General features: G+C 35.0%; 1 protein-coding gene across 1 annotated transcript in view; it reads left to right on the top strand.

Moving 5' to 3' along the window:
* Positions 1-24,404, top strand: part of LOC150098795 (glutaminase liver isoform, mitochondrial-like) — a 270,677-nt gene that overhangs the window by 17,856 nt on the left and 228,417 nt on the right. Inside the window, exons 2-3 of the mRNA XM_090405753.1 lie at positions 1,063-1,159; positions 15,797-15,933. Of these exons, the coding sequence (XP_090261879.1) occupies positions 1,063-1,159; positions 15,797-15,933 (234 nt within the window). The remainder of the gene's footprint in view (positions 1-1,062; positions 1,160-15,796; positions 15,934-24,404) is intronic.

Below are 24,404 nucleotides of genomic sequence, written 5' to 3'. Positions count from 1 at the left end.
TGTTCTTACCAAAGTTTTCCCATGACTTTTGTTTAGCTTTTTTTACATTTAGTGTTTAGTTTTCTTACATTTGTCTCTGTATTCTCTAAGAGCAAAAGCTGACTTATTTGCCAGGAACTTTTGATATGCTTTCTTTTCCTTCACTGCCTCTTTAACTTCCTGTGTCTGCCATGGGGTTTTGATTTTTCTATCCTTGCAGACAACCTCACCACATGCCTGTCTGGCTGAATCAATCAATCTTTTCTTCTTCAGGATTTGCCACTGACTCTGCAAGGTTTGGTTCCTTTTCTCAAACACTCATTTTTTTCTTGAATAATGTTTGTGTATTTTAGTCTACAGTTTACATCTGAGAGCTGCTCAACTTTTATTTACTTTAAAACTTTCTTACAGATTCTTGTTTTCAGTATGAAATTCAATTTTATTCTGCTCAAGACTAAATGGTGATCACTTCTAATTTCAAATCCTCTGTACACTCTAGTGCCCTGCACCAGTGGGAAAACATCACTATCAGCAATAGCATAGTCGATGAGACTTTTCTTATTCCTTGTCTCTTCTCTCTCACTGTGAATTTGTGCACATTTTTATGTTGGAACATTGTGTTAGTAATAACCAGTTCATGTCTAAGCAGAAATCCAACAGTTATTTGCCATTATTATTAGCTTTGCTCTTTTCTCAATTTTTCCAAAATATTTTTAAATGTCTGTCAATCATTTTCTACTCTGTTATTTAGATCCCGAACAAGGACCAACTTCTCCTTTTTCATTGTGTCAGCCGCTTACTCTAAAGCCTCAAAAAATTCCTCTCCCATACATAACTAGCACCTATCTATCAGCTAATGATTGATCTCCATACCAGAGCCATTAATTTATCATTCATTCCCTTCATTACTAATTTCTAATATGTTATTCTGTTCAGCAGCAGCTGCATGATATTTTTACATTAATAATAATGTTGTCTTTACATTCACAACCAGAAATTGGCTGCAAAATTCACAATAGTTAGCATTTTGAATATTTTTTGCTTTGTGTAGAAATGCTGCTTCTTGTTTCTTTTTTTTTCCAGTTTTGATAAAGCAGATGGCCAAACAACTGTTGAAGATATTTTATTTGATATGTTCAAGACATCTGATGAAACAGTATTGGTGGGAAAATTTTTGGGAGTAAGTTTCTTCATTGTTTATTTTAGTAATTATACAAGTACTAAATAATTCATAATGCTTTTTAACATGATGTGTTTAACATTACTGTTATATAAGCAAAGTAGTAAAATATTACTTCTGTTCCATGGTAAATAATACATTTAAATAAAATGTGTGTTCAATTCATACAGTTTGATTTAAATACCAAAATAATCTTGAATAGCAAGCAGTATAAAGTAGTGATGTGGTCAAATATCAGAACGGAGGAGTGAGACTTATTTGGACCTATGGTTCCACAGAGAGTTCTACTAAAGAAGAAGAAGGAAAGGAGTGTTTTGATGCATTAGAGAAAGGATCTGACACAAAGAAAAAGGAAAAATTGATTCTTGTTGGAAATCTAAACAGCAGAGTAGAAATTATTACCTGATATATAGAAATGTTTTGTGAAAATTTGGAGAAAAGGAAAAAAAACTAATCATAATGGTAATTATGTGCTAGATTTCTAATCAGGATATGGACTAGTCATTACTAAACCATGTTCCAACATATAGATGTGCACAAATTCATATGGAGATGAAACACAAGAAATAAGAAAGGTCTCATTGGCTTTGTTATTGTTGATAGTGATATCTATTTGCTTGTTCAGGATACAAGAGTATACAGAGAATTTGAAATAGGAAGATCCCCTCCATTTAATTTTGAGCAGGATAAAATTGAATATCGTATTGAAAAGAAAAGTGTAAGAAATTTTTAAAAATAAGCAAAGTTGAGCAGCTTTTGGAGGTGGGTTGTTGACTCAAATACACATGTGTTATTTTTTAAACAAATCAAAGAGTTTGAAAACAAGAACCAAACCTTGGAAATAGTTTGGTAATATCTGAAGAACATATTGATTCAACCAGAGAGCCATTTGATGAAGGATAGAAATCAAATAGAAGGATAGAAAAATCAGAACTCTGTTGTTGACACAGGAAGTTAGACAATCAAGGGAAAAGAAGAAAGTGAATTGAAAGTTCCTGGCAATTAGTCAGTAGGTACTCTGAGAGAATATAGAAAAAAAAAAAATAATAAGACAGTGAAACAATGTGTAAAACTAGTTAAACAAAAGTCATGGAAAGACTGGTAAGAACAGAAAAATAAATATCAGGAAGGTAGAATAATATTCTGGAGGTTATTGAAGAAGCTTAGAAATGGAGAAAAGAGTACTGTAAAAGGAATGAAATATGATAAAGATGATATAAAAACTAATGATAAAGATATTCAAGATGTCTTGAGTATTTTTTTTTATGTTGGTCTCACCTACAAAAGGTTATTATTATGATGGGTATCTCCATGTAGTCAGTAGACTGATCGTGGGAGACCAAAACTATCAAAACAATATTTATCATATCTCTTCTTGAATTCATTTACAGACGAAGAACTCACAACTGAGTCAGGCAATGCATTCCACTCATTCACCATCCTCCAGGCAAAAAATCTCATTCTCACACCCTTGTTAACCACACTTTTCCTTAATTTCCATATGATCTCTTGTTCTTCCATCACTATCACACAGCTGAAACATTTCCCCTGCATCAATCTTATAAAAACCTTTTAGTAATTTAAATGTTTCTATCATATCCCCTCTTCTCTGCCTATCAACCAACCTCTGCAATTCACAAGCTCTCAATCTATCAATGTAGGGAACATTTTTTACATCATTCACCAACTTAGTCACTCTCCTCATCTCCAAGGAATCCAGGTGACCAGACCTGAGCATAGTAATCCAAATGTGGAAGTATCAATGCTTTATAAAGGGGAATAATAACCTCTTTATCTCTGGATGTTAGTGTGTTCCCCAATAACCAAGTAATCCTATGTTCAATCTTGGACACCTTAGCAATGTGTCCCCTGAACTTCATCTTCCTATCCACCAACACCCCTAAGTCCCTAGCCTCATCAATCTCTTGGGAGTACCATTCCATCAATGTAGTACACAGCTGGTAATCTTTTAATCCCAAAATGCATAACTTTACACTTTTCCACATTGAACTGACATCCATTACCTTTTGATCATTTTGCCAGCTTATTTAAATCATCTGCAAACTCTCAACATCAGCTTGATTTTTTATTGTGCTGCCCAACTTTGCATCATCCCCATCTGTTCCAATTTGTGCAAACATATTCCATGGGGTATCCTGTCAAAAGCCTTAGCAACATCTAGAAGTACCACTGTGTAGCCATTTCTTTTGTCCAACTCAGATGTCATTCTATTATAAAAAGTTAATAAATTGCTAAGGTAGGATCGACCTTTAACAAAACCATGTTGGCCCCTATAGAGTATCATATCCTTATCCCCCCCATTCTTGAATTTTGTCTTTAACAAACTTTTCCAACACTTTTACCACCACTCCCGAGATGGTGATTGTTCTCTAATTAACTACCACAGTTTTAGAGTCACCTTTATGCAAAGGAACCACTTTGCCTTCCATCTACTCCCTAGGGACCATACCAGAGTTCAAACTTAAGTTAAATAACCAAGTAAGAGGCATTGACAATTCCTTTGCACATTCACGCAACACCCAAGCTGATATTCCATCTAAACCTACAGCAGTGTTTGCATTTAAATTTTGCAATATACTAAGTACCTCTGATTTCTTAACTTCAGTTCTCACATTAGTTATTGCTACAGGTACAGAGAGATCCTCACTTGGGTGATGGGCTTTTGAAAAGTGATCACTCAGTAACTCTACTATTACATCTGAATTTGTCATCTCAATACCATCAGCACCCACTAAAGTTATCCTTCTGAAGTCATTCTTCCTTTTGCATGCCACATAGTGGAAGAACTCTTTGAGATTACCCTTGATCTCCTTGGCTAAGGTCTTCTCATAATCTGATTTAGCTTTTCTTACTATGCTGGTAACCTTATTAGCTTGAGCCTTGTACTGCTCATGAGTGTACTGATTGCCTTTCTCCTTGTAAAATTCTTCATAACATTTTCCTTTTTTGCAGATCAAGCTTGATACTACTACTCATCCATCTAATGCCTACCTTGTTTGTCTTCCTGATCATGGGGACACAATCTGATATTGCCTTCCCCAAATATCCGCTGATTTTATTCGATGCACTGCTAACATCTTTCCCCTGCAATATGTTCTGCCATGGGACAGCTGCAAGCTCACTCTGAAGCTTGTTATAATTGCCTAACCTGTAGTTCCGTATATACTCCTTCTTAAGAGAGAAATCCACAAATTTTGCAACCTCCCAAGTCAATACCACATGATCGCTGTCACCAATTGGAGGTAACAAGAACACCTTACTTATGCATATAATCCTCTGAACCAATGACCAGGTCCAATACTCTCGTACCACGTGTCCCTTCAGTTATGTGCCGTTTCAAGTAATTATCTTGTAGAAGATGTATGAATTCCACTTCTTTTTGCCATGTGATATTTCCTTCTTCCAATTGATATCACCATAATTAAAATCCCCCATAATAATCACTACTGCACTCATTGTACTAATTTGCTGATGCATGAATTCAGTATCACCACCTGTACTCCCTGGCCTATAGCAGCAACCAACTGTATATTTGGTTGCATTGGTCACTATTTCACACCACCAGATCGCCTCAAATGAACTATCATTCACATGTCTATCATCTTGATATACTACTTTCTTTGGCTGCAACTCAACTATTCTTAACAGTATTCCTCCCCCAATTCTGTCTTCTCTATCCTCCCTGAAAATACTGTACCCATCACATTCAATTCCAGTAACCACATCTTCTGCTGACAGCCAATTTTCACTAATGCCTACAACTTTTGGTGAGATTGCACTGACTAATGCCAAAAATTCTTCCCTCTTATTTCGAATGCTTCTTGCATTAGTATACAAAAATTGCAGATTCCCTTTAGTTCTTGTACCAGCTTTAGAACTGATATACATGTCACTAATTTCAGTAGTCCCATGCCGATTTTTATCCACTCTATTCTGCAATTTATTCTGTGAATAAGGATCAACAAATATACAGTCACTGCTTAAGTTTCTCCCTCTTACACTCAACCTTTTCAATTTTAGTTTCTCTGCCCAATTACTTCAACTTGTTTAGAAAACATTAACTTCTTCAATTGCTTATGACCTTCCATGTTCAGATGCAACCCATCTCTCTTGCATACAGCTTTTGCCTTCAAACACAAATAATGAATTATTTTCCGTTGAGTCGGATTTGAACTACCGACCTATGGATTACTGAATGGTCTTTACTACAGTCCACTGCTCTGCCAACTGAGCTACCAATGGAGGTAAAAATACTCTGCCACCACCGTATGAGATCAGCTACTCACCTTCAACTGAAAAAGCCCATATAAGGATTCTTTTCATCACGACGAAGATCGAACGCAGGTATTTTCCAGTCGAAAAGTGCAATTTTTATTTTATATTTGCATATCTATAATGCATTTGTACCATAGGCTGGCTAAGGATTTTTATTTTAATTTATTTATTTTTATTTTTTTCTTGTATTTTTTAATAATATTTTTACAAAGCTGGAAACCTGCTCTAGAGACCAAACATGGAACATTTTCAAGCCACTTCAGGTCTCCAATAAGTGTGGTGGTGGTCTCCCATCGGGTGATGAAATTCATATTCCACCTAAATACAATTACAAACATCCATGTCCATGGCAAGATTTGAACCTGCCATCTGTTGTTTCTGAGTGTGTATACTAACCACTTGGCCAACTAGGCCCGCTAAATGAAACATGCAGTGAAAGCATGGTGGTAGAAAACACTCAAGAAGAATTCAAATCAGGAGTACATATACATATCATTGCATCCCCATGATCCATGGGATGCTCCCTCATGAAGCAGTTTCTCGAGTTGTTGGGCATTGTCCAACAACTCGATCTAGTCAGAATGAAGGCAGAGAACTTCATAAATCTTACAAGTGGAGTCTATAATACCAGATGTTAAAACTGCAGATTTCCATATATCATGCTGCTCTATCAACCTCTTATTCAATTCAACTTTATAAAGACATGGCATGTAAGCAAGTTTTTATTTCCCACAAAAAGTGTGTGTCGGGGGGTGGGATATCCAGATGTTCAGTCTAATTAGATCATGATCTGTAGTCCAACCTTACCAAATGAAATGCATTCTTCAACAGATGAAACATTTACAGAATCTATTGTATCTGTTTTAGATTCTGGTTCAAAAAGGTATGACTGAATTCCCATGTTCAAAAATTGTGAACTGATAGGAAAAGTTGGTAGTTATCTCATTCCATTACAAGTTTCGTCTTGTTGTCATGGTAAGATAGTGATGGCAGCAACTGTATTTTATCATGATGATAATTATATGCGCAGCTCAGCTATGTTGAAACGTAAGTTTGGTATCATCTGCACAGTATTCACCTATATATGTGTTCTGATGCATTACCTGACTACATTAATGTTTTTAATATATATATATATATATATCTGATCCACACATGAAAGAAACTAATGTTATTAGTACATTACTTTCTGAAGCTCTATAAATATAAGAAATAAAATAAATATCCCAGTGCTATTTCTTTGGATTATTAAATGGAGTAATCAGAACTCTTTCAGTTGTAACTTATGGAAACCGTTAGGTAGCTATATCTCCATTTCTGCTAACAATTAGTGGACAGAATTTGCTGCTTTTCATATTTCTAACCTTAACTGTATTTGTGAAATATTGATTATTCCTACAGGCAGTGTCTCTGGCATGAAGTTAAACATGAATTTCTGCAAGGAAAAGTACTTTTCTGCACTAGAGGGGTACTTTCACTCTGTTCACATTTTGCTTGAACAATTGAGGGTTATAATCTTTGGGGAACAGAGAGTGGGGAAGACTGTTCCAAAGGACAGAAGTAGATGGAATGAAATAGCAGGCAGTGAAGTTGGTTCGATAAGTTTCAAGATGGACTGTACAAGGGTATTGGTTAGCACTGATTTTTGTTTTAATGATTTTTATGCTATTTTTTTAAAAAAATATCTCCCATAAAACCAACAAAAAATTTCAAAAATATCAAAAATCAACAAAGAAAAAAATTGAAAAATAAAATAAATGATAAATCCCAACTGTAGAATATTTTTTTTCATATCTAGGGTGGTGTCCCAGAAATCTCCCTCAGAATGTACAATTGTATCTAGAAGAGAGCTGTTTGCTTAATAGATGACTCTTATTTTTATCATCCCTCCAATTACTATATGCGTTCCCCTCTCTGCATTGTCTTTTCTATAGGTTTTTTAGGACATTGCTGCTATTCCTCCATTATCCTCTAATTATGTATGAACACAGACAGCTCCTGGTTAACATCTATATACCATTCAGCAGCAGACTCACTGAATTAACTTATCATCTTCATTCATCCCATAATGCCTTGTTTGTTCTTTGGAACAGTCTTTCTCATACAGTTTTTTCCCCAAGGTTCTAAAGAGTTGGAACCTCCAATTCATTAAGAAACCTCTTAACAGATTCCTTGTCTACATGTCACTTTCATGTTATAAGGTCACGAGACCACTCTTGTATGTGGTTGATATTAAAAAAAAAAAAAAAAAAGGTATTGTGTAATGACAACATGTCAGATGACAGGTAATAATGGTTTAGAAAACATTATTTGTGCATCTCTGAAGTAATATGTAGCAAGTGTTTTATTACAGTATTTTTTTTTCTCTACATCATTTGATTTTTTTTCATCCTGTTAAAGATGATTATTTTATAGTTATACTTAATATTTTTGAAGGATTTTTATGACAGCTTAGAATTTTTTGCCAAAGCAATCTGTTTGTTCTAACTTTAATGGTATATTATATTATCTTGCATAAAGATTATTTTGTTTAAAATATTTTCATTGAAAAGTATATCAGGTGCATTCAATTGCAATAATTATGAACAATATTAAGCATCAAATCTGGAAAAAAAATTTAATTTAAATTACAAAGAATTGACACGATGTATATGTGATTTTAATGTCATCCCATTCATTATTAGAGAATATGGGATTTTTTTTAAATATATAAATTGTCTTAAGCAATTTTTTCCCTTTATCAGTTTTAGAATAAAATGATCGTAAATAAAAATAAAAAAATCAAGCGGAAAAAAAGAATCAAATGTCAAAAAATATTTTTTTTGTATAATAATATTTTAAAATGACATTGGTTTAATTAAAAAAATTAAATGGGTAATAATTAAACAATTGAAACTAAAATCAGGCATCAAATTTTCAATCACAAAATGTGAAACTGTCATATGCCACTACAAATGATTGGTCGCTATCACTTCTTTTGTGATCACTTATGATCACTTTGTATATCACAAAAGATACTTGTTACATGAATATGTTCATTGGAGACAATTAATTAATAACTTGAGGGGAGCATTACAGGTTATTGTTATATACTCCCCTCAACATCACTGTAATTAATATGGACTAAGCTCTTGTGCATGCACAGCACATATTTGTTAATTTTGTTCTCCCCATCACCAATCCACAAGAATATGCTTGAAAAAAATTATAATCAGGCACAGAATATTTGGAAGTGGATGGCCACTAACCTTCTCCTCAGCTGTGGACAGTTGCCTCTTGTTCTGGACAGTGCAGTATCATTTAAGCATCATGTCATATTCATCTTACTAGACAACAATGAAGGTATTTTATTATATTGAGAGAGAGAAACATATAAAACAATCCATTCAATACTTATAAAGTTTGATGCTTATTAAAAAAAAATTGATTGCTTCTAAATGATATAGCTGAACTTAGCAAAAAAAAAAAAAAGTATGCTGTGGTTTATTGCATAGAACAGTGGTTCCCAAACGTTTTGATTCTCGGTGCCCTTGCTGAATCCAGGTTTTCCCAAGTTGCCCATGTCAAATTCTAACAAGTGCACTTTGCAAAATAGCGAATAATTTTTTTTAATTAAAGAGTTAGATAAAAATAAATAAAACACCTATTTAAGATCGCAAAAAAAAAAGTAATTGAACAAATTCAACTAATTATCATTAGTGGGATGGATGAGCCTGTTGATCACCGCACATTTTCTCAAATCTTGAAATCAAACTGAACAAAACCACTGAAAATTCAGCTTCGCACAAATAAGAAGTCGCAAATGGAATTAAAATTCTCTGAGCTTTTTCACTCGGAAGGAGATATTCATCTTTTACTGATATCCAAAATTCAGTTAATTCCATGCTGCTAAAATTTTGTTTTCAACGTATTGTCGCAAGACAACTCAATAAGGTTCTCTTCTTCTGCAGCAGTAAATTCAGATGGAGCACTGGCATTAAATGGATTTTAAATCCATGCAAATTTATCGATATTGTCATTTTGAAAATATTTCTCAAACCAGGTGATAAGTTGTGATAAGGGTTTTTCAAAAATGGATTTCATACCTCGAGAGAAATGAACTCCATTGGAGGTCAAAAACTGTTGCAACAAGGGGAAACATTCTTTGCCTCCTCTTCATTCATTTTTCTTTTCCATAATTTTAGTTTTTTTATAAAAGCTGAAATTTTCTCAGTCGACTTTAAAAGGTGTATGCTGCATCCCTGCAGGGAGAGATTCATAGCATTCATCTTTCAAAAATATCACATAAGTATGCTAGTTTTACCAAAAAATCTTCATAAAATTTTTGGTATACTTGTGGTCTTCCTCTTTAAGAAAAATATAAATGTCCTGTCGCAGTTCAAATGTACGAGACAAAACATTACCAGGAGAGAGCCATCGCGAAGTGCTGTAGTACAACAAAGACGTGTGCTCGGATCCCATATCTTCACATAGTTTTCTGAAAAACCTTGCCTTCAATGGCCGAGTTTTTATAAAGTTTATTACATTCACTACATATTCTAACACCTGGTTCAATGTAGGACTCAAATATTTTGACGCGAGTGCTTCCCTGTGAATAACACAATGGGTCCACAGTGCATCAGGTGCTTTGCTTCGAATATGTGCCTGCCATCCTCCATAACAGCCGGACATAGAATGAGCACCATCAGTACAGAAACCAACACACTTAGTCCACTTCAAATTATTTTCGGATATAAAAGTATCAAGAATCTCGAACAAGTCTTGAGCTTTAGCACCAGCAGTGATACTTTTACAAAAGAGAAGGTCTTCTACAATGTTATTACTATCTATAAACCGTACATAGCAAATCAAGTGAGCATCGTTATTATTATCTGTGGCCTCATCCAGCTGCAACCCAAATTTCTTCCCTTTTATTTTTTCAATTAATTGATCATTGAGGTCCTCCGTTATGTGCTGTATTCTGCAACTGATGGTGTTATTGGACGAAGGCACTTTTGAAAGCAGCTTCCCAGCAGACTCACCGATCATAATGTTCACCATATCTACAGCAGCCGGTAGAATGAGTTCTTCTGCGATGGTATGAGGCTTCTTATATTTTGCGATTCTATGTGCCACCTTGTAAGATGCTAGCAAAGCATTGCTAGCATCTTACGTCATCAGGTGTCAATACAAAGTATTGACGCCTGCTTATAAAAACTACCTTTTTGTTGATTTAACTCTTTTAACTTTCTGATAAAATAGTCACGAGATGTACTAACCATGCTGGGATGATTGGTTTCTAAATGGCGTTTCAACTTACTTGATAGTATGCACTCTGGTGCCAAAACTGTCATACACAGTACACATTGCAGCCTCCCTTCACCATTGACTTCTGTTGATGTAAAACCAAAGTCCAAGTAACTGTCATCATATTTTCGATATTTACGCTTGTTCACACTCTTGCCACTATTTGACGGTGTGCCCTCTTTATTTTCTCTCTCACAATGCTTTTTACTGTTTAGTAAAAACCGATCCATTTTTAAAAATACATACGAGAAGAAATACTTCAAAAATTTCACTTGACTAAATCACAACAATATTCAGTTGATACAATCTCTGAAAACTAATTCAACACTAAGACCGCTCGAAACCGACAGCTATTTATATACGAACACAAAGTACCGAGAAAGTTTAGTAGTTTCTCAAAACAACTGAGAAACTTAATTATTGTAGGGCGCCATCTAGTAACCATTCGTAGAGACTTTTGCAAACAGTTATTACTAAGTGAGTTACTGGTTTGAACCAGGTCCACTAGATGTCACGTCCTATCACATTGAATTGAAAATGGAAATAAAATTATGAAAATTTGTAAGCGTGGCGCCCCTGTGAGGAAGCCGCAGCTCCCCAGGGTGCCACCGCGCACACTTTGGGAACCACTGGTATATGGCTATCAGGTGTTAAAACAGTTAACTTGGATTAAAACAGTTAACTGCACGGTTAAATTTGGTTTGCTCGGTGAATGGCATCTCTGTTCTCTGACCTACTGTAGGCTCAGAGTTCAAATTGTAATGTGGTTTGACTGTATGTCAATTTCTTTTGTTGTTATGTTGCTTATTGCATGCTATAAGATTACTACTTTGCTTATTAGTGATTGGAAATGGTTTGGAAAGGTACCATGTTTGATTTCTAGAATACGCTTCTTGGATTAACTGCTTCTTAGCTCATTAATGGTACAAATGTCCTTTTTTTGGGCATGGGATTGCCATAAAATTCAGTATTTAATATAATTAGTATATTTGGTTTCTATTTGAGTAGTTTCATTATTGTACTTTTACTGCATCAACTTTTCATATAAATTTTGAAATTTCTTTGAATGCCCAAGTGCATTATTAACTTAGGTGCTCACTGAAAATATTTTTTATAAAGCAGTGACTGTCACTGTGTTCAACTTGGTGGATTATGAGATTTCAGTATCTCTGGTTAAGTTATGGTGAGTTCTGATTAGTGGAGATCCCGTGTGGGTTGGTGGGAGGTCAAAAACTAATCAGGTGAGTAATATTGTTGGGGGGGGGGATAAGAAATGTTGAAACTTGGGGAACTTGTACCATCACTTGACAGAATTTTGTCAAACACCCAGCAAAAACAGCCATATCAGAGATGTATATATTGCCAAGAAAGTAGTATAATATAGCTCTGATATGGATTAAAGGTGTCTCTCTGCTATCTCTAATATGTTAAAGATTTCATTAACTGCTTAGCCAATCTGAAGGATGGGTGGATGGAGGGGGTGGTGGTGGTGTTGAGTCAGTATCATCTATTGTGGGTTGAAGAGGGTTATTAGGCTTGTGAATTGTAGGCATTTCATGTATTTAGTTACCAAAATCCTTATCCCTCCCCTCACCTCTCCTCCCTTATTGGTCTTACCTCTTCTTATATAAAGAAATTCTATCCATTTCAAATCTTTAATTCAAAATTTAGTATTGAGCAATACTAATCATGGTTGGTTTTGACATCACTTTCTACTCACTCATATCTGATCCCTTATCATTAATTAAAGATGCTTTCTCCTCTGAACACTAACATCTCTAATTTTGCCATCTATGCTGACTACTTGAAAAGACAATATGAAAATATATGGAGGATAGTTCTATGGGTTCTTCTCTCGTACCTATGCAATTTCAATATGGAACATTTTGAAAAGCATGCTCTTGACTCTGTCCTCTTAAAAAACTATCTGGTTAAGATATATTTGATGTGTTCTCCATTGGTTTAGAACATTAGACATATTCCACCTCTACATTCCAGAATTCGATTTACCATTGAAAAGAAAATAACAGTTTGGTCTTTGTAAACACTTTAATCACATCTTCCTAAAGTACTCTTTTTTTTTTCACAGTTTATAGCAAGCCTGCTCACTCAGATTGATAAATTCAGAAACTTCTTCATTATAACAACTCTTCTTAACAGACCTATCAAAATCTGTTCTAACGAGGCTTCCCTCACACCTGAACTTGAACTGTATTCATCACACCTTCATATTTAATGGCTACAATTCTAACATAATTAACAAAATACTTGTTTCTCATTCTCCACCACTTTCCTCTCAACATGCAGATTACAGTGATGCTATTACCATTCCATCATTATTCTCCCCTAAAGACAAATACTCTCCACTCACAGTTCCAGGTATATGTAGAGTTCTTTGTACTTGAAGAACATGAGTATTACATTTGCCTCCACAATCATAGGTTTCAGCAGACAATGCCTTGGATACCCTGCACAAAATCAAATGGAAAATAGATTACTACACTTCGTTGCAGTATTAACGGCTGCTGGGAGAGAGTTTTTTTGAGCATCAGCAGCAGATCTTAAAAATTATTACGGTTGTGATACTCCCTGAGATATAGGAACCTGCAGTTCTTAGACCTCTGCCTAACAACCTAGGCTGCCTACTAGCATCAATAGAGGGTGCTGGGTGTAAGCAGTATAGGCCTGATCATTTCCACTTGCTCTTGTGTTTGCTTGCATGTTCATCATAATCATTATGTTGTATACCCAAAGAAGTCTCTCTGACATCATTGTCAAGTACATAATTCTTACCATGAATGGAAAGTAGAAATTTTGTAGATTTTAAAAAACTAGAACATGTATTTTAATGAGGTTAGGTGAAATCCACAAGAGTTGGATTAAATAAGTGCTGGGTTCTCCTGCATTCAGAATAGTCCAGCTTAACCTTTCACTGCCTTATGATAAGAGAAAGCTATACATCAGAGTTAACTTCTTATCATTTAAATAAAATATGCAAGGGTTTGTTACCTCTTGGCAGCAGCAGCAGGACCTCACCAAACCTGTTTCTTTAAGATATAAGAGGAGGCTACCATATCTCTAGTAGACACTTTTCCTGTCTTAGTCTGGCTCCTTTGCATAGAGAACCAAACCCTTTTATTGTTGAAAAAATTTATAGTATCTCCATGGTTTCACTAAATAGTAAAACAAGAAATTATGTTTTTTTGTTTTTATCCTTTACCCAGGCATAAGCCAACAAAAGTTTGCTTGAATCTTTACTAGTTTATAATAAAAATACAAGCTATTTGTATATCTATGCCATTGTTTTCCGAAATGTGGTACATGTACCCCAGACCTTTTTTTGGAGGGAGAAAGGGGGGAGGGGGTGGTTCAGGCACATTTTTTAAATATTGATTACCTTTATTTTTTACTTTTATATTTTTATTGGCATATGTCACAGATAAGTGCAGGTCTTTTCTATAATTAATTTTTCAATAACTAAAATATGTAAAGATAGTTTAAAACAAAATGTGTGTTCTGAGGTTCAAACTGTTCTTGATGTGGAGCCCATTCTACAGCTAAAAATAACAAATATTGAACTAAATTTCACCAAACTAACTTCTTCCCAAAATAAAGTTTTATTCATCTCATTAAACTTTTGTTATTATTGAAAAATTTAAATTTCATAATTTTTGTTTCTGCTGTATTGGATTCATATAACTAAAAATGTATTTAATAATTAAAAAGTTTCACATATTCGTAATTTATCATAGCACGTATATTAACAAATAAATACCTTTTATAATTATTCGTATGTGAATGAAATATTATTATAACATCTCCCAAATTGATTCTGCCTGAGCATGGATATGCTAGTATTACTAAAATTTTTAGTAACACTTTAGTAATACGAAAGTTTGGGAAATGCTGATCTAGGCAGTTTACTTCATATATATCAGTAGACTAGTCACAAAGATGCTTAATATGGAAACTTTTGTTTCTTATGTTTGGAGATAAAGAATTAAAATAATAATATACTGTGGCAAATATAATTTGCTTTCTCATCAAGCAAAAAAAACTTGCCACAGTTTTTCTTTCATTAGTAGGAATGGCATCCTGTGGTTAAAATCTTGGTATAATCTGTAATTTAGACTTTTTAGCTGAGTGGGAGATGACTGATCTCATGCAGCAGTGAAAGAGTTTTGCTTACTGTAATCTTTGTTTTGCATAACATGCAAACCAACCAGAGAACACTAACACTTAATGACTTCTGTATTAATCCAACCTTAGTATCTTTCTGAGTCTGTCTCTCACTGAAGGGACCTTAGTAAAGGTCAAAACCAGTCTGGGTGATCCTTCCGTCAATGCATACCGTTATACTCATCCAAAAGGAAGTATGCTTTGCATTATGGGATACTAAGGCAATTGATGTGAAGTCAATAACCTCTATATGCAAATTGCCTAGTCATGAAGATACTTCATGTGCAAACTTCATTTGCTTGCACTTGGATAAAGAATTAAACAAAATTATAATTTCTTGTCAAGTTTAATTTATCATTCATTTGTCTTTTATCTCAGTGATATGAGCCTTATTCTATTGTTTTGAGCAATAGGTTTAGAACATGAACTGTGTCATCTGCTCAGCATAGATTTAAAAAACTGATTTCACAGTTAATGCATAATCTTGTTGATTATACAAAATATGTAAAATTTGCTTTCAAGACATGTGAATGATATTTCAAACTAGAACTTTCTTAACAGATGCAGATGGTATTCTTCAAGTACAACATATTTTATCAAAGCTGTTATTCTAAATATTGTTTCAGATGAAAATACAAAACACTAAATGGTTTTCATTTCCAGAATATTAACTACAATCTTATACTGAGGAAAAGAGTAATTTACTGACTAGTCAGTAAATCCTACTTTCCAGAAATATTAGAGTATAATAAGAGTGCATGAGAATGATAGGGATTTTAAAAGAAGTTGGTTATCAAAGTTTATGGTTAATTAAGGGATCATGCTTAAAAAAATTATACTGCACTGAATTATCGTTCTCTTTTTTAAATCTCATAGGCACTTTCATCCACTGGGTTAAGGAAAAGTGATCCAAGGCTAAAAGAAATGATTTCAAAATTGAGAGATGTGTATAAACAGAAACAAGATGTAGGCTCTCCAGATGCACTGAATCTTGATAGAGCAACTTTTAAAGCGTTAGTTGTATATTTATTTTACTATTTTACTTAGCTAATGTTTCTGCTGTTTTTTTTAACAAGAAAGTATATTTTTCTATTCCATGTATATATTCCAAACTTGTATGCATTATATTTATGGAACATACATGCTTTAACTATTCATATCTTACTGTGTGTTCTGGGTAGTTTAAATTTAGGATTTATTAATGTCAGTGATATAACTCTGAAAAACACATCATATCAAGCATCCAAGACATTTATATGCCTGCAGAATGTAAATCACTATTATTAAAAGTATTGCAGACTAAATTAATCATTATGTTAAGCTTACAAATCATATATTCACTTCCATAACATTTGAGCATAACATAATTCTCACTCACTTATAGAAATCCTTAAGAATAAAGTTTCTCTTCAATTTCTTGATTTGTATATGTACACTTGTTTTCAGAAGTACTTTGCATGTGGTTTTTCAGCTAATTATGTACTAATTCATATCGATGGGTGACTTATTATATATATGCAATAATAATTATACTAGTGTATAATTATTATTGCAGGAGTACCTAATCGGAGTTTAAAGGGACACCATGGGAGATTAAACTATCCACACAATATCTATCATACCTCTCTTTGAACTCATCGATTGACAAAGCACTCACAGCATCATTCACAGCATGCCCCTTATTCACTACATTCAACAGTATAGTATTATTAAAACTAACCTCTGGAGCCATCAATCTTTGTTCAAATGTGGCTTCTCTTTCAACTGAACTTAACCATATGTGCTACACCCTCCTTTCTAATGGCTACAATTCCAACAGAATCAACAAAATACTTAATCCTTTACCCATTCCTCAACCGTCTTTCCAGAAAGATTAATTAGTAATGTTGTCAATATTCCCTTTGTCTAGGGGTACATCAGAAAAATAGTCAGAATTTAAAAAAGAAAGACAATTGTGCGCTGCCTCAAGCTTCACTTGAAACTGGCAGTCTTTATTCATCCCCTTAACGACTTAGTTCCTAGTATGTATAGAGTTTCCTGCTCATGCAGACTGGAGGATCAGCCACCATCCATTTGGAAAAACTTTATGGGTACCTCCATGCAATAATAAGAATATGCTATTAGACTTCATGCATGGCATCTTCAGACTCCATGCAGGAGATACAAACTATCCATACAATATCTGTTGTCTCTCTCCTTGAACACATTTATTAACAAATCGCTCATAGCTGACTGTCATTCTATGTCACTTATTTGCCACATTGAAAGTGAAAAATCTATTCCTTGCAATTTGATAACCATGTTATTACTCAATTTCCAGAGTTTCTCTTGTTCTGTTCCATCTAGCCTAGTGCTGAAAAATATCCTCTACATCCATCTTATAAAATCTTTTTAGTAACTTAAATGTTCTATCATCCCCTCTTTTCCACCTAACAATTTCATGATAGTAATGAACGGTCAAAGATGTATAACCGAGAGGAGACCTCCACATAGCCTTTAAAGGAATGCAGAGAACCGACCAGGGCTTCTGACCTAATGTTCAATCCTCACCTTCTTGTGGTGCACCCTGTTGGGTATCTACCTGGATACTGAATGAACGAGGATAGACTGACAATTTGGGATTTAGCCGACCAAATTGTATTTTTATTGGCTTAAACCAAAACACAAAATGATCGTACAACATGACAAAATTTCATGCCAGCTGGTGCGTCGCCCGGTTAAACAAGGCCCCCGTTGTTTTCACCAGGGAACCAGGGCGAACAGCGAAAAGTCAGCTACCAGAACAAATCTGAAAACAAACCCCAACTCAACATCACCAGAGTTAAAGATCAGTACTATCAACATAAGAAGCCTGAATGGCAAAGAAATGGAGCTAGCTGAGGAATTAGATAAGTACCAGATTGACATAATAAGGGTGACTGAAACAAAAAAAAAAGACAAAACTGGTTTGATCTTTTTGAGCAATAAATACAAAATGTTATGTTCAAGCAATGACAGTCAAGGAAAAGAAGGAGTAGCCATAGTATTCAACACTAAATACTAGGCTAATCTTCTTGAATGGCAGGCAATCTCAAGTAGAGTGATGTGGGCAAATATCAGAATGGGGAACTCGACAATGAGACATATTTGTGCCTATGTTCCACAGAAGGTTCTACTAAGGTAGAAGTGGAGGAATATTTTGATGCTTTAGAAAAAGCAACTGACACAATGAAAAAGGAAAAGTTGGTCCTTGTTGGGGATCTAAATAGCAGAGTAGGAAATGATTATCAGACATACAAAAATATTTTGGGAAAATTTGCAGAAAAGAGCAAAGCTAATAATAATGGCAAATATCTGTTGGATTTCTGCTCAGGACATGAACTGGTTATTACTAACACCATGTTCCAACATAAAAATGTGCACAAATTCACATGTTGAGAAGAGGCAAGGAATAAGAAAAATCTCATTGACTATGTTATTGTTGATAGTGATGTTTTCTCCCTGGTGCAGGACACCAGATTGTACAGAGGATTTGAAATTGGAAGCGATCACTATTTAGTCTTGAGCAAGAAAAATTGAATTTCATATTGAAAAGAATGACGTGTAAGAAAGTTTTAAAGCGAATAAAAGTTGAGCAGCTCCAGATGTGAACTGTAGACTAAAATACACAAAGATTATTGAATAAAAAATGAAAGAGTTTGAGAACAGAAACCAAACCTTGGAGATTCAGTGGCAAGCCTTGAAGAAAACCCTGATTGATTTAGCCAGAGAGGCATGTGGTGAGGTTGTCTGCACGGATAGAAAAATCACAGGAAGTTAAAGAGGCATGAAGGAAAAGAAGAAAGCATATGAAAAGTTCCTGGCAAATAAATCAGCTTGTGCTCTTAGAGAATACAAAGACAAATGTAAGAAAGCTAAACACTTTGTAAAACTAGCTAAACAAAAGTCATGGGAGGACTTTGGCAAGAATATAGAAAATAAATATCAAGAACGTGGCAAAATATTCTGGAAGTTGTTGAAGAAGCTTAGGAATGGAGGAAAGAGTGCTGTAAATGAAATTAGAGATGATAAATGGGACATGAAAATGGGAGAAAAAGATATCCTTGAAGTATGGAGTAATTACTTCGAAAAATTGCTAAATGAAAAGAGCAATGAAAGCACAGTGGTAAAAAATACTCAACAGGCATACAGTCAGGAATACATATCCATACTTGAAGTATAAAAAGACATCAAAGGCTTGAAATGTGGAAAGGCAGCAGGAGTAGATGTATTCGACCAGAAATGCTGAAGTATGGTGGTATAAAAGTCTTACAGTGGCTGCACTGCATAGCTCAGAAGGCCTGGACAGAGGAGCAAATTCCTGATGATTGGAGTGGCGCTCTCATAGTACCCATATATAAAAAGGGAAATAATACCGAATGTGAGAATTACAGAGGTATTTCCCTATTGAGTGTTCTTGGTAAGATTTATGCCAGTATACTTGAGATATGGTTGAGAAGAATTGTGGAAGAAAAGCTTGGTGAAGAACAAGCTGGATTCAGGCCAAATAGAGGCTGTCAGGATCAGATCTTCACTTTACGACAAATAGTGGAGAAATCATGGGAATATGACAAAGATCTGTATTTAAGTTTTGTCGATCTGGAAAAGGCATATGACAGGGTGCCAAGAGAGAAGCTATTCAATATGCTACAGTTGTATGGTGTCAATGGTGCATTATATCAAGCAATACTTAGTCTGTATTTGAGTTGTAAGTCAGATGAATTGAAGAAGTGCAGGAAAATGATTTAATGTTAAATCTGGTGTCAGACAAGGATGTACATTATCCATTCTCTTATTCATTATTTATATGGATCACATTATGAAGAAAAGTGGTATTAAACTGATATCAAAATTGGAGGTGTTAATCTCATCTCTTTGCTTTATGCGGATGATGTTATACTTCTAAATAAATCCGCTACAAGTCTGCAAGATTTCCTGACTAAATTGAATAGCTGTTGTAATAGATATGGTATGATGGTCAGTAATAAAAATACAAAGACAATGAAAATAGGTAGAATCGTTCAAAATGTCAACTGCGTTGTGAACGGAGAACCTGTGGAACAAGTAAAACATTTCAGCTACATAGGCACAATTTTTAGTGAAGATGGTAAATTAAATATTGAAATAGACAACAGAATCAACAAAACTTGTGTGGTAGGAAGTGAATTGAATAAATTCATATGGAATAAGAGAGAAATTAGTCGGAAACACTAAATTAGTTGTATACAAGACAGTGTTCAAACCCATTTTAACTTATGGATCTGAGAGCTGTGTCAGAAGTAAAAACACTTGACCAAAGACTAGAGATCGCAGATTTTAGAGTCCTGAGAAAGATTAGAGGCGTGAACAGATGGCAATATATATTAAAAACGAGGATATTAGGAAAGAATTTGATATTGTCAGCATCCAGGAATGCGTTAGCAGCGCTTATCTCAGGTGGTATGGTCACTTAAATAGAATGGCCGAGGAAAGATTAGTAAAACAAGTGTTCTCTGCTAGGTTGGCAGGAAAACGACCCAGAGGAAGACCAAGATATAGGTGGATTGATACTGTACAATGTGCCTTAGACGATAGAAATATAAGATCTGATAATGTTTGAGTCTTGACAATTAACAGACTGATTTGGAGGAAAATTGTAGGTAGGATGATAGGAATGATGTAAATTTTTCATGTAGTACTATCATACCCTGTACACCCCTTGAGGGTACTGGCAGGAATTTGATTATGACGATAATGATAATTCTACTTTTGCAACCCAAAATTCCTCTGTCTGTCAGCATAGGAAGCATTCCACATAAAATTCATAATCTCGGTCACATTCCTTTGGATCGTGATTCTTTCCACCTTAAGAAATTTCCTCATCCCTAAGAAGCTAAGGTGAGCAGATCTGAGCACAGTAATCCAAATGTGGCTGTATCAGTGTCTTGTAAAATACATGTTAATTTCCTTATAGTCAAGTAATCCTATTGGTCAGCTTGGCCACCTTAGCAGTATGAATTTCAACTCTCTGCCTACCACTACTCCTAAGTCCGTTACTTCATCAGTTTTCTGATGTACTGTTCGATCAGTGTGTGGTACACAGCTTGTAATTTTTTTATCGAAAAATGCATAACTTGACACTTTCACATTAACCTGGTATTCATTATCTTTTTGCTCACATTGTGAACCTATTTAAATCATCCTGCAAACACCACCGAATTTGGCATCATCAGCACAACTGCTTTTTCTCTAGGTTTTGCTGCTTCATATACTTCTCTTTGGTATCTGCCTATCGACCACCCTTATATCCATTTCACTAGCTTCAAATCCATTCCTATTTGCTCCAGTTTGCATAATAGAGTTCCATGTGGTATCTTGTTGAATGCCTTCACAAAATCCAGCAGTCAGTATCCAGTCATTCCTTTTATTCAAACTCAATTGTTATTCTGTTATAAAAAGTTACTCAACTATTAAAGTATTACCTATCCTTCACAAAGCCATGTATATTATATTCATATCTATCCATTCCTGAATTCTATCTAGAAGCAACTTTTCTAATACATTTAGCATTGCTTCCAAAATTCTTATTGGTGTATAATTTGCTATGGAACTGTTTTGCATTCTTTTTGTCCCCCCCCCCCAGAATTTTACCTTAGATGAGATTTAATTTAGAGCAGTCAGAGGCAGTATGAATTATTTTGTACATTCTCGTAATACATGAGCTGATGTCCCATTAAATCCCACAGCATAGACATATAGGCATTGAGATTCTCCAGTATTGTAATTACCGTATATATATATGTCGGCATATAAGACAAGGCTTAAATTTTGGGCTATTTTTAGGTTTTTAAGCTTATGTCAGTTGTATAAGATGAACTCCCCCCCCCCCCCCAATTTCTTCTTTCTTGTATTAATGCAACGTTAGGTACTGTGTTATATCCGTTATTTTTATATCTATGCATATCCATTATTTTTTTGCATAGCATAGATTTGGGAATAGATATGGTTTGTGAAGGTCAGCAATAAAAAGACAATGAAAATAGGCAGAATCGTTGAAAATGTCAACTGCTTTGTGAACAGAGAACCTGTGGAACAAGTAAAACATTTCAGCTACTTAGGCACGATTTTTAGTGAAGATGGTAAATTAAATATGGAAATAGACAACAGAATCAACAAAGCTGGTATAGTAGGAAGTGAATTGAATAAATTCATATGGAATAAGAGAGAAATTAGTCAGAACCTAAATTAGCTATATACAAGACAGTGTTCAAACCAATTTTAACTTATGGTTCTGAGACCGGGGTGCTTAAGGGTCAAAGCTGTATAACTGAGAGGAGACCTCCACATAGCCTTTAAAGGAATGCGGAGAACCGACCAGGGCTTCTGACCTAATGTCCAATCCTCACCTTCTCGTGGTGCACCCTGTTGGGTATCTACTTTGATACTGAACGAACGAGGATGGGCTGACAATTTGGGATTTAGCCGACCAAATTGTATTCTTATTGGTTAAACCAAAATAAAAAATGATGGTACAACATGACAAAATTTCATGCCGGCTGGGGCGTCGCCCGGTTAAACAAGGCCCCCGTTGTTTTCGCCAGGGAACCAGGGAGAACAGCGAAAAGTCAGCTACTGGAACAAATCTAAAAACAAACCCCAACTCAACATCACCAGAGTTAAAGATCGGTACTATCAACGTAAGAAGCCTGAATGGCAAAGAAATGGAGCTAGCTGAGGAATTAGATAAGTACCAGATCGACATAATAGGGGTGACTGAAACAAAAAAGACCAAAACTGGTGAGATCTTTCTGAGCAATAAATACAAAATGTTATATTCAGGCAATGACAATCAAGGAAAAGAAGGAGTAGCCATAGTATTCAACACAAAATACGAGGCTAATCTTGAATGGCAGTCAGTCTCAAGTAGAGTAATGTGGGCAAATATGAGAATGGGGAACTGGACAATGAGACTTATTTGTGCCTATGGTCCCACAGAAGGTTCTACTAAGGTAGAAGTGGAGGAATTTTTTGAGGCTTTAGAAAAAGCAACTGATACAATGAAAAAGGAAAAGTTGGTCCTTGTTGGGGATCTAAATAGTAGAGTAGGAAATGATTGTGAGACATACAAAAATATTTTGGGAAAATTTGGAGAAAAGAGCAAAGCTAATAATAATGGCAAATATCTGTTGGATTTCTGCTCAGGACATGGACTGGTTATTACTAACACCATGTTCCAACATAAAAATGTGCACAAATTCACATGGAGAGAAGAGGCTAGGAATAAGTAAAGTCTCATTGACTATGTTATTGTAGATAGTGATGTTTTCTCCCTGGTGCAGGACACCAGAGTGTACAGAGGATTTGAAATTGGAAGTGATCACTATTTAGTCTTGAGCAGGATAAAATTGAATTTCATATTGAAAAGAATAACATGTAAGATAGTTTTAAAGCGAATAAAAGTTGAGCAGCTCTCAGATGTCAACTGTAGACTAAAATACAGAAATATTATTGAAAAGAAAACGAAAGAGTTTGAGAACAGGAATCAAACCTTGGAGATTCTGTGGCAAACTCTGAAGGAAACATTGATTGATTCTGCCAGAGAGGCATGTGGTGAGGTTGTCTGCAAGGATAAAAAAATCAGAACTCCCTGGTGGACACAGGAAGTTAAAGAGGCAGTGAAGGAAAGAAGAAAGCATATCAAAAGTTCCTGGCAAATAAGTCAGCTTTTACTCTTACAGAATACAGAGACAAATGTAAGAAAGCTAAACAGTGTGTAAAACTAGCTAAACAAAAGTCATGGGAGGACTTTGGCAAGAATATAGAAAATAAATATCAAGAAGGTGGCAAAATATTCTGGAGGTTGTTGAAGAAGCTTAGGAATGGAGGAAAGAGTGCTGTAAAAGGAATTAGAGATGATAAAGGTGAAATGAAAACAGGAGAAAAAGATATCCTTGAATTATGGAGTAATTACTTTGAAAAACTGCTAAATGAAACAAGCAGTGATGACGGCACAGTGATAAAAAACACTGACCAGGCATGCAATCAGGAATACATATCCATACTTGAAGTAGAAAAAGCTATCAAAGGCTTGAAATGTGGAAAGGCAGCAGGAGTAGATGATATTCGACCAGAAATGCTGAAGTATGGTGGTATAAGAGTCTTACAGTGGCTGCACTGCATAGTTCAGAAAGTCTGGACAGAGGGACGAATTCCCGATGATTGGAGTAGAGCTCTCATAGTACCCATATATAAAAAGGGAAATAAAACTGAATGTGAGAATTACAGAGGTATTTCCCTACTGAGTGTTCCTGGCAAGATCTATGCAAGTATACTTGAGAAACGGTTGAGAAGAAAAGCTTAGTGAAGAACAAGCTGGATTCAGGCCAAATAGAGGCTGTCAGGATCAGATCTTCACTTTACGACAAATAGTCGAGAAAGCATGGGAATATAACAAAGATCTGTATTTAAGTTTTGTCGATTTGGAAAA

This window comes from Typopeltis vanoorti, chromosome 15 (genome assembly GCF_054136105.1).
Source record: "Typopeltis vanoorti isolate ZY-2024b chromosome 15, IOZ_Tvanoo_1.0, whole genome shotgun sequence".
Lineage (NCBI taxonomy): Eukaryota > Metazoa > Arthropoda > Arachnida > Uropygi > Thelyphonidae > Typopeltis > Typopeltis vanoorti.
Note: the sequence above shows the minus strand (reverse complement) of the source record. Positions and strands in the feature narration are given on the sequence as shown.